This window comes from Tigriopus californicus, chromosome 8 (genome assembly GCF_007210705.1).
Source record: "Tigriopus californicus strain San Diego chromosome 8, Tcal_SD_v2.1, whole genome shotgun sequence".
Lineage (NCBI taxonomy): Eukaryota > Metazoa > Arthropoda > Copepoda > Harpacticoida > Harpacticidae > Tigriopus > Tigriopus californicus.
In genome coordinates, this window is record NC_081447.1 from 4546795 (window position 1) to 4556726 (window position 9932).

The 9932-nt window shown below is 37.3% G+C and overlaps 1 protein-coding gene across 1 annotated transcript; it reads right to left on the minus strand.

Moving 5' to 3' along the window:
• Window positions 1-3238: 3238 nt before the first annotated feature.
• LOC131885600 (UDP-glucosyltransferase 2-like) lies at window positions 3239-8364 on the minus strand. Its single transcript, XM_059233690.1, has 5 exons — window positions 7685-8364; window positions 6141-6680; window positions 5658-5867; window positions 5386-5573; window positions 3239-3604 (listed from the first exon to the last, which is right to left on the minus strand). The coding sequence occupies exons 1-5, from the start codon at window positions 7999-8001 to the stop codon at window positions 3297-3299; spliced, it is 1563 nt and encodes a 520-aa protein (XP_059089673.1). The 5' UTR covers window positions 8002-8364; the 3' UTR covers window positions 3239-3296.
• Window positions 8365-9932: the final 1568 nt, after the last annotated feature.

The window sequence follows — 9932 nt, forward strand, 5'->3', positions numbered from 1 at the left end:
TTTCGCCAAATCGGCCTGCTCTTGGTCATAGCAACTATGGACCACTTATCAAATGAAAGAAACAATCAGAAACGTCAGAAAAATCCAACGGTAAGTGTAAATGGCCTTTAACTGCTGCATGACGGTGTTACTCACAATACTGATAAAGTTTTTTTGAAAATGCCAAGCCTTGTTTTAACTATTTTCGTTGTTATTGAAACAAAAGGAACAACTTTTGTAAAAAATCATGTTGGATTCTAGCTAAGATTAGAATATTAATCCACTTAAAACCTACAAAGAGATAATATTTTAAAAACGTAATCAATAGATGTTGGGAGTAACCTTAGTTGCGTTTCCCACTAAAATTTTATTCAAATCCATGGAGCAAACAATGAAATATCTTGTTTGCAAAGATTGCGTTGTCATCAAATTTGACTACAAATTGCTCCGGTTATATCTTAAAGCAATTGCCAAGAGATATAATAAGCTGTTTCTATGCCTAAAATATAAATTGTAATATTTCATGCTTCTGAAGCAGGTAGAAAACTCCGAACATAGCTTGCAACATAACTTAAAACTTACTTAACGAAAATATTTCGCAATTTTGATACCATACTTGTCAATCGCGACTTAAATCAAGCTTAATCTTGAACTTTGACAAAATTCTATTAACGTTGAATAAAAACCTTGCTAGTACGTAGAAGTTACTTATTGCAAAAAGTAACAATTTTCAAAATTAAACTGTCACGTGTATCGTTCAAATATTTTCGGAACATGATAGGATCGTGTAGTTTTTGGCACTTAAGTAAAATGAAAAGTAATTTTACATCTTTTGTAAGTTTTAAGCGACATTTTTTGCTACCTCTAGCTTCAAAAGAAATCTTTAAGAAAACGGAGAAATGTTATATCGTGTCGTTTCATTGAAAAAGTTAATCATATTCCTTGGAAATAACTGGAAACATAATTAGGCCATTTTTCGATCTTTTACGGCGTAAAACGCAACCTTTAAGTTGTTATAACTAAGCAAGTTCTAAATAGAAGTTTATGAAATTTTACGTCAATACATAACTAAGAGTATGCTTAATACTGATTGACTACGTTTTTGACAATGATGCATTTTCATGTACTTTAAGTGACTAAACACACTTATCGGAGGTACTTTTAAACACGTGCATTTCACAAAAGTTGTTACTTTTGCTTCTTTGACAAAGAAAAAGATATCGAGATGTCTTGGCATTTAAGCAATCACTTAACCAGAAAATATAACCACCGTGATGCAACGAACTGAAGTTTTTTTCATCAAAATATTCTAAAAAGTATGTTGGACGTCCAAGTAAATTCTCCATGGATGGTCCATGTGGTCCATGGATTATACCATATCTAGATTTGAAGTAGTTCAACTATAGAAGAAGTAACATATAAGTGTAAAAATTGAGTTTGTAGTGTTTTAACTGCAGCTGAATCGGTAACCAGTGGGGCATTAGTCCTTCTTCAATAAAAGGAATGAAATACAGTTAAAATTACCCAAGTCAAAAATGCTAATTCGTTACACAAGTTCCATTTAAAAAAAAACGTAATGTCGTTACTCGTCACTTTTCCTAAAATTAAGATGACCAATATTTTATGGGGTTTCCCCCTCAAAAGAAATTGTGGTTATGGCTTCAAGCAGTCCTAACGTGTAAAATTAGAAGACTGTTGACTTTTTTAATAATGAGCATTGGCATTTAATCTTGGCATAATTGTTCAAAATATATTGCATCTTATAGCTTTGAGGAGTCAGGATTGGGACCCTGAATGGGGAAATGATTGTTGAAGGTTTGAAAGAATCTTGCAAAAGTCATGATGGAAAAACAGTACTAGAAAGCCGGTAAAATTTCTCTGTTAAGTTGTGGAAATGTAAGGGTTTTGGAACTTTGAAGCATCATTCTCAAGCCGAAGAAAGATTAGGTCTTCAGTACAATTTAATTTAATTGAGAAGATGGAAACACTAAAGTAGCAAATGCAACAAGATTTTTTTTTTGGTATGGGAATGTTAGGGTCGGAGGGTGCACCTCGTCAGGCCATCGAAGCCAGCCATCACATCATTCATGTCCAAATTCCGATAAACAATTTCAAGTCCGGTATCAGTTTTGTTTCTCCCTCTGTGGGTGTGGTCAGCGTCTTAAAGTTTCCTTGAGAAAGGTCGGGGAGGAGATTCGAACCGGGGACCTCTCTCATAAATTGCTAGATCAAATAGAAAAAAATGACAACTTCTGTTGATCCTAACTTTTCCTCCGTTGTCATGATATTAACGATAAATTAAAGGCCATTCTGGAATCTGAAAAAAGAAAGAGTAGCGAGTAACTCTTTTAGTTTTTGGGTCGTTACAATTACCCTATCTTAAAATGCAATGGAATTACACGTTCTTTTTCGAAAAAAGGAACGAATTATTGTAATATCGTTGCTTATAATTGCGTTACTAATGCCCTGGTAACTAGTGGACAGTCCAACTCCAGCCAATTGAAAAATCAGACACCATACCCTTACAGCCTTTCAGCTGTCACCCAACCGCTCTAAAAACAAGTCGACCTGCCTAGCTCGCATTGCACTCTCTAGGTTTTGTTTCCTCTATGGTTCAACCTTGGAATGGAAGTGGTATACCTATTTTCATTTGCTCTGCCAAAAATGGGATAAAGCTAAGCCAAATATCATAATGGGCATGTTAGATCAGTATGTAAAGAAAACAGTTTTGTAATTCAAGCTGAATTTCCCCGGTCAAGAAGTACAAAAGAATGTTCCTAAAATGCAAAAAAAGCGAGTAATCACGCCAAGTTTCGATAAAAGTGTGGGTTGGAAAAAATGACCTGGAAAAATCAAGGCCAAAAATCAAGGATTTCCTGAAACAAGTATCGCTTATATTGACAAAATTTGGGGCAATTTTTTTTAAAATGTTTAAAAATGACCCCAATTGGCAAATCATTTAAGATATACATTTTTACTTAACTCTTTTTGGAATCATTTGATAAAACTTTATTACTAGAAAGCGGATCTGAAAAGGCTAAAAATGATTTATTAGTTTTCCTAAGTGTAAATGTTTTTTTGCGGACTTCCTTACCGCTGCTGGGATTGGAATCCCAGCAGTTCAAGACGAGACGTTTGAAGTGTTGAAAGACTAAAACCGGTTACGAAAAAAACCCTTTAAAACTTATGATCAACAAGTCCAATAGATTTCAAATCCGCTCTTTACTAATGACTACGTATCGAGAAATGAACGAATGAATACGAGGTTGCGTGTTTTTACGAGTCCCTAAATAGTCAATCATGAATGAAGATTTCTTTTACAAAAACTTTCTGAGACACCAGGAGGACATTTTCCATAATAGATAGCATAAGAGACTGATCACCAAGCCCATGGTAAGCCAGATATCCAAATGAAAAAATTGTAGACATCCCACGTGTTTCCCTGGAAAGTTTAGATGCATGGCACCTTGATGACGGATCAGGTATTCGCTCCAAAAGACCGCCTTTTCTAGGGGCGTGGAAATATCATCAATGAGTAAAGAGCGAACTTGTTGAGTTTGGTCTCGATACGAGCCGTTTTGGAGGATATCCATGATGCTTTCCCTCAAGGATTCGTGAGAAAGGTCTGAAATTCAGTAAAGAAGAGAATAAATGATTATTAACAAGATTCTCATGAATGAAGGTACCGTAGAACCGTATTGATTCCTGACTTTTGGCTTTGAAAAGAGCTCGTCTTGTTCTTGACATGAAATCCTGCATAAACTAAAACATTTGTGCTTCCTATAAAAAAAATCAATCAGTTGAAAGTGACCGTGAAATCCTCTCTGTTTAACCAAATTAATTCATAACGTTATATGAAAGTTATGATTATGCCAATTTTTGGAGCAGCTTCCATGTCTGTTGAATTTAGGTGTTTGTAGCAAATATTTGATTGGCAGACTTGATGGAATTGTCCACGAACTTCTAGAAATTTGGACTGCGAACGAGCTTCCCGTCAAATCGGCCTGCTCTTGGTCATAGCAACTCTGAACCACTTATCGAACGAAATAAATAAAAGAAGAAACGTAGATCTCTTCAAATAAAGGCAAGTAATTTTTACATTATTTCCCTGTAAAATGGTTCGTTTCAAAGTTATATTGGCAAAAACTTATGTATTAGCTGACCAAGAGGAGGAAAATTCCAAATTTTGTGTCGTGTCCACTACATAACTTTGGAACATAGTTTTGGACTCAAATTTGGCCAATTCATCTATAGGGCAAGTCAAGCGAAGAAAATTCACGGAAAATGTGGTCCTGCACCCTGATTTTGGCATTTAAGGGAGGGAGAACTAAGACAAACATCACAGTCAACTCGAACCATCCGCCCATTAAATTTTCAATAGTCGAGCAATTTTGAGTGAGCTGTGTTAAAACCCAACAAAATGAACATCATTGGTGTTAAACGGTGAACGCACTATCAAATTGGCTCAATATCACAATGATATATACTTAGAAAAACATGCAAAATGGAATAAATGTCAAATTCAATGCATGCACAGTGCGGTTTGGCTGAGCATGTTGTCTTTGATTTTATTCTATGGAATAACGTAAGATGTTCACAAAGGCGTTCACTTGAAAAGTCCTATTCAACAATATCTTATGGTCCTAGCGAAGTGCTTATTTGGAATAAAGTTAACTGTTTTGGAGATTGGAGATAAGAATTTTTGCTTGCGTTCGCAGTCCACGTCTCTAGAAGTTCGTGAACTGCCATATCAAAAAGAAAAAAGTAGACATATATATCTTCGATTTGATTTTTTTTTCCAGTGAGTAACTATGTCCAATATATTGCTCATCATATCTATTTCAGAAGTGCGAGCGACCTTGTCAATAGTTATCAAAATTATCTCAAATATACCTGAATGAATGACCCGTGAATTCACGTGTTTATCTTTTTTTGTGATTTCTTGGAGCATTCATGCAATCGTTAGCAATTTGGATCTCAAATAGCGTCAAAAGTTCAAGCTGGAATGATTCTAAGACTCTAATAAGAGTACATATCAACGAAAAGAGCCTTTTTCCAACTCTCATTGTAACGTTTGCTCGATTTCTTACCTATTTTCACGGGCTTTAATATACTGTGTTTGAAGTTGACGTAATCTTAGGGAATTCCCAATTCAAATTGACAGGACTTCAAACCCACCCAAACTTTGAGCTCCCGCTAACAAACAAATCAATTCATTCAATCTTATACCCTTCAAAAAGTCATCCATCATTATTTGATCTTTTTAGACATAGATCAACAAGGAGATAAGTGAATTGAAGTCAAATCATATACTCCAATATGACGCAGGAAACGCGCCATTCTTGGAACCAAAATACCCCGTTTGACCGAAATCCCCTCAATACGCTATTACGTACTCAATCATACCTTGGATCTCGAGTTTCCTCCCGTAACCTTGACGTGCTGCCCTTTGTGCATTAGCAAACTGGTCGCCAAAGAAAGGGATGATCAAGATTGGAACACCGTGGAACACGCTCTCCTGAAGGCTCATCATTCCACCTTGGGAGATGAACAAACGGCAACTAGGATGCCCGAGGAGATCTTGTTGAGGAAACCTGCCAGGGTCAAACGATTCGTAGGTTTTTTCAACTTCGCTTCGGTGATATAACTTTGGGGTTCCCCGGAGATTTAGAGCTTACCAAGTGCCGGTTAATATCCGGTCATTGCTCCGAAGACGATCCGAGTTCTTTCCCACTTTCAGAACTACTTTCACGGGCAGAGTTTGGAGTGTTTCCCAAAGAATGCTTTGGGAATCGAGAGTCAAATGATCGGTGGATATCCAGGATCCAAACGAGACGAAAATGAAGTCTTCGCCATTCAACCAATCACTTAATTCCGTGGATAGATTTCTGAAATGAAATCAAATTTGGCTTGAAACTCAAAATAGGCATGTACTGCACCCAGGAAAAGTTTTCATGCAGGATTTAAACAACGTTTTGATAACAATTCTATCCAATTTTTAATCCACCAAAAAAGCACAATTGTTCCATTTAATTGTTTTTCAATATGGGTTATGAGGGACCACTGGTAGCATTCTGAATGCAATCATGAAAAGACCTATCTAGAACCTAGTTATATGGAAAACAATTAATATGGATAACTTTATTCAAAAATAGACTTACTTGGATTCGACACAATGGATCAGTCCAATGTCAATGGTATTGGGTAAAGTTGGTCGAATCGAGTCAAATGCAAAGTGACTGAAGTACATGCCAAAGCTCGCTTCACTTTCCAATTGGAGAAGGTCAGTGCCATGCGAGATATTAAGATCCTTCAGAAGGCTCTCTTGGGTGTTGACAAAGGCCCATTGCTTCATATGATGGTAACCCAAATGAATTATTATGGCAATAAGTCTGTGGAACAAGCCTGGCGTTTCAGATTGAGCCATTTCATAAGTCGAAGTCGTGGCAAACGTGGGATTATCGAAATATCCCAAGGATGTGGTCAAGAGGCTGTTGGCCACAGCCGGCATATATAACACTAAAGGGGATCGGAACCGCTTGGCCAGGAAATAACCGACTTCGTTGAAGAGAGGGAACACAAAGGTGAGATCAAATTTTGTGTTCGGATCCAGTAACAGGGTTCGTATTTCGGGATGCTGGAGGGCTTCAAGATGAGCTTCATAGATGCAATTGCGGATATTCATCAGGACTGATATCAGTCTGGAGGCAGTCCGTTGGAGAAAGCGTTTTTGTATGAATGGAATTAGACCAAAGCCGACTGTTACACAATACAAGTGTCGAGAAAGCGCGGCCTTTAAAGGCCGCTACTTGAGTCTTTCAGCACGACAAGAAAAAGTCAGGCATTCGCACCGAGCTAGAGGATGGAAGGCCCTCGACCAAAATAACTTGAAAGAGCTTCTGAAAGAAACCCTCAAGTTGGTTGAAGGAAGAAAGAAAATCTCCAAGGCTTACTAAAGGTGTATTCTGTTGTACTCTGAGACCCGAACCATTGGTGTATTCCAATTAGATTTTTTGGACCGTCATATTTGCTGTCACAAAAACGTACAGAAATCCTTGGGCGTTGATGACCATATGAAGAAAATGTGATTGCTTTTCTGTACTATCAAAAATGTTGAGCGTATTGACTGATAAATATTTGATGAACTAACAAAACGCGATAAAAGGTTTAGTCATGAAAGACTCTATATAAAATTCATTTTCAAGAGTCGTTGCTTTTGTAATCAACCTTTGACTTAATTGCAAATATCTTAGAGATTACAAATCTTAAAAGAAATCCTTTTATTGGGAAATAGCCTCTCGTCTTTGTAACAAGTGCTAGAGAAATTCTCATCTTTTGATTTCAAAAGAACCTATTAGATTGAACAAAGATGTGTTATTGAACAATTTTGCTTTTATCCCATGAATTCATCCATTAGAGCCGTCCTTGTAATTGAACGTTTTTCCCTCTCTAAAGATGACAACAAATACATCTAAATTCCCTATCAGTGGAATGCTTGATGAAAATGATCAACAAGATTAGAACATGCCTGAAATATTCAGAACCTACTCACTGTCAACATTTAGTCTCACAGCTTTCTAAATTGCCCCTTCAGCCTATCCCACCGAAATTTATGTAGAGTACAAAATATCATTCTACCTAAGATTTCAAAGTAAGGGGTAAAAAAAAACAATCCTTCACATTAAAAAGCTTTCTCGAAACCCGCCTGAATGAATGATTGTCTCCGTTTTGTGATGTCGCCACTTGTCCCATTTCATAGAGAAGATCTCGAGAGAGTTTCACATGGATCTCAGTGACATTGTCCTTTACATGAAGGTCTGGAATACTGGTGACCACCGTCACTTGATGGCCTTGCTCAGCCAAGGCCTCGGCCAAAGGTCGAAACACGTTCTTATGACTGGGAGTTGAGATGGGGAAATACATCAATATCGAGGCACTTTCCACACACGAGTAAGACCAAATACACAAGGTCCAGTAGGCCCAAAAGCCAACGTTAGCGCACACCCCTCTCGTTCTCATCATATTCAATAAGGCATGGGAGCAATGTTCGGCCTTCCACTATCTCTTGTGGATCAAGGGGAACTGAGAAATTGTTCTTGCATCGGGTTGTTCCACCATCAGTGTGCTTCTCTACTGTATTCTTGTCAAACGTCAGATGCGCTCGCTCTCTAACGAACTAGGGTTCTCTCTCGATTGGTGTACACTAACGACTGATGCGAAACACTTAATTCAGGGTAAACTCTTTTAAGAGAGGATTTAAGTTAATGATTGGTGTACGTAATTGAACACTTAATCTGCTGTTTTGTTTTTCTTGTATTAAGTAATCGATTTAAAGCACCGTCACTTTGACTTTGACTTCTCTGTTCCGTATCTTAATTAACATTGAGTGCCATCAAAAACAGGCCTACATGATTTATAAAGGCAACAGATTACTGATTGGGCGAAAATTGATAGGCCTGAAGGTTTTTTATGTAACTAAAAAATAGGCTTTTCATTTGGCCTAAACTCAAAGGGCTCGAAGAGCTATGTTATACTGCTAAGTAAACTTCCAGTGATATGCCATGAGGTAAACATGTGACGAGTCATTTGTGTCCCTAGAATGCTAATTATTTCTATATATTATTTAGAAAGATTTTGCCAACGGCAACTCAAACGCATTAGAAATCAATTTAAGGTAGATTGCCCTTTCACCTATCGCCCCTACATTTCCTGAAGATTAGTTATAAACTAAGCCGGCGCACTCTGACGTGCCCAATGTAAACTATTATTCGTGCCACATTGTCAAGAAAATGATTAACGCAATTGCCTTAACAATGAACTTGACCCTTTAAACCAAACAAATGGTCCTCTCACCACACTTTGACTGGCAGAGTAAAGTTTCTAAGTTACTAATATTAGACTCGTGTACAAAAGGAACAATTTCTACCCATTGATTTAAATGAGCTTGAATGTTGCTTTCAGAAGAAACCCTTCAAAATTTAATGCTCAACTAGAGTTCGTGTTAACAAAATGGGCTAATTATTTGTTTTCATTCATATCTTGTCATGCATAGTGTGTTCAGAAATCTGGCGTAACTCTCCCCCTCTTATTTAGGAGGGTCTTGCAGGGGTCACAAGGGAAGTGAGCCCATTTTACAAACTAAAGAAATGAGGTCGTCCATTTGATTTGGCAAGTAAAATAGATAAAGCTTTGCAATGCTAATTTTCTTACATTATTTTCGGTGTCAGGACAGGCCTTAGCATTTTAGGACGACATAAACACTGGCAGTAGATAATAACAAATTAGGGAATACATTGCAGTATTACTAACCGTAAAACTCGATAAACAACGATATCTATCTCCAAAGTTCACCTTATCAATTTTTTGGGAATATTTTTCCATCTTACTTAATCTACCCATCCATAGGTCACTAGTTATGTGATAATAGAAAAATGTCAAAAGTCACAGATAGTGTGCCATGGTGAATCCTAATTTTTCAAACTTGAATCGGATCCATTTTTTAGATCTCATCTCTCAAGAATTTGTGTAACGCGCTTTGATAACGGTTTGGGGCAAAATTGACAGAAAAGACCATGTCATCCTCCACATCAGTGACAATAGCCTAAAGTTGTAAAATACACACCCACGGAAAAGACGTCTCAATGGCATATTCATTGTTGTAAACTCTGAGGTTTTAAAGCTAGTTCAACACTACTTCGCTTATGGATATCAATGTACATGTGCCGCAGAACCTTAATATTATTTGGTCATGAAAACAAACCCTTTTTGGCTTCTTTTTATCAGTTACATGCACTCCATAAGATAACAAAACCCCTTTTCAAGGAGAACAGGGTTCTGTTACCACGTGAATTACGTGAATTGCACATTGCCGAAAAACAAGAATCACGACTAATGCCATATCCTGAATGAGGTAAGTGGTCTTCCCTGGGATCCAGGCCAACCTTTTATACGAC

Excerpts from the sequence above, each read along its gene's own strand:
- LOC131885600 (XM_059233690.1), bottom strand. The coding sequence starts at position 8,001 with ATGATGAGAACGAGAGGGGTGTGCGCTAACGTTGGCTTTTGGGCCTAC. Across the intron at positions 5,868-6,140 it reads ATCCATTGTGTCGAATCCAA|AAATCTATCCACGGAATTAA; the intron begins GTAAGTCTATTT and ends ATTTCATTTCAG. Across the intron at positions 3,605-5,385 it reads GAGGAAACTCGAGATCCAAG|ACCTTTCTCACGAATCCTTG; the intron begins GTATGATTGAGT and ends ACTGAATTTCAG.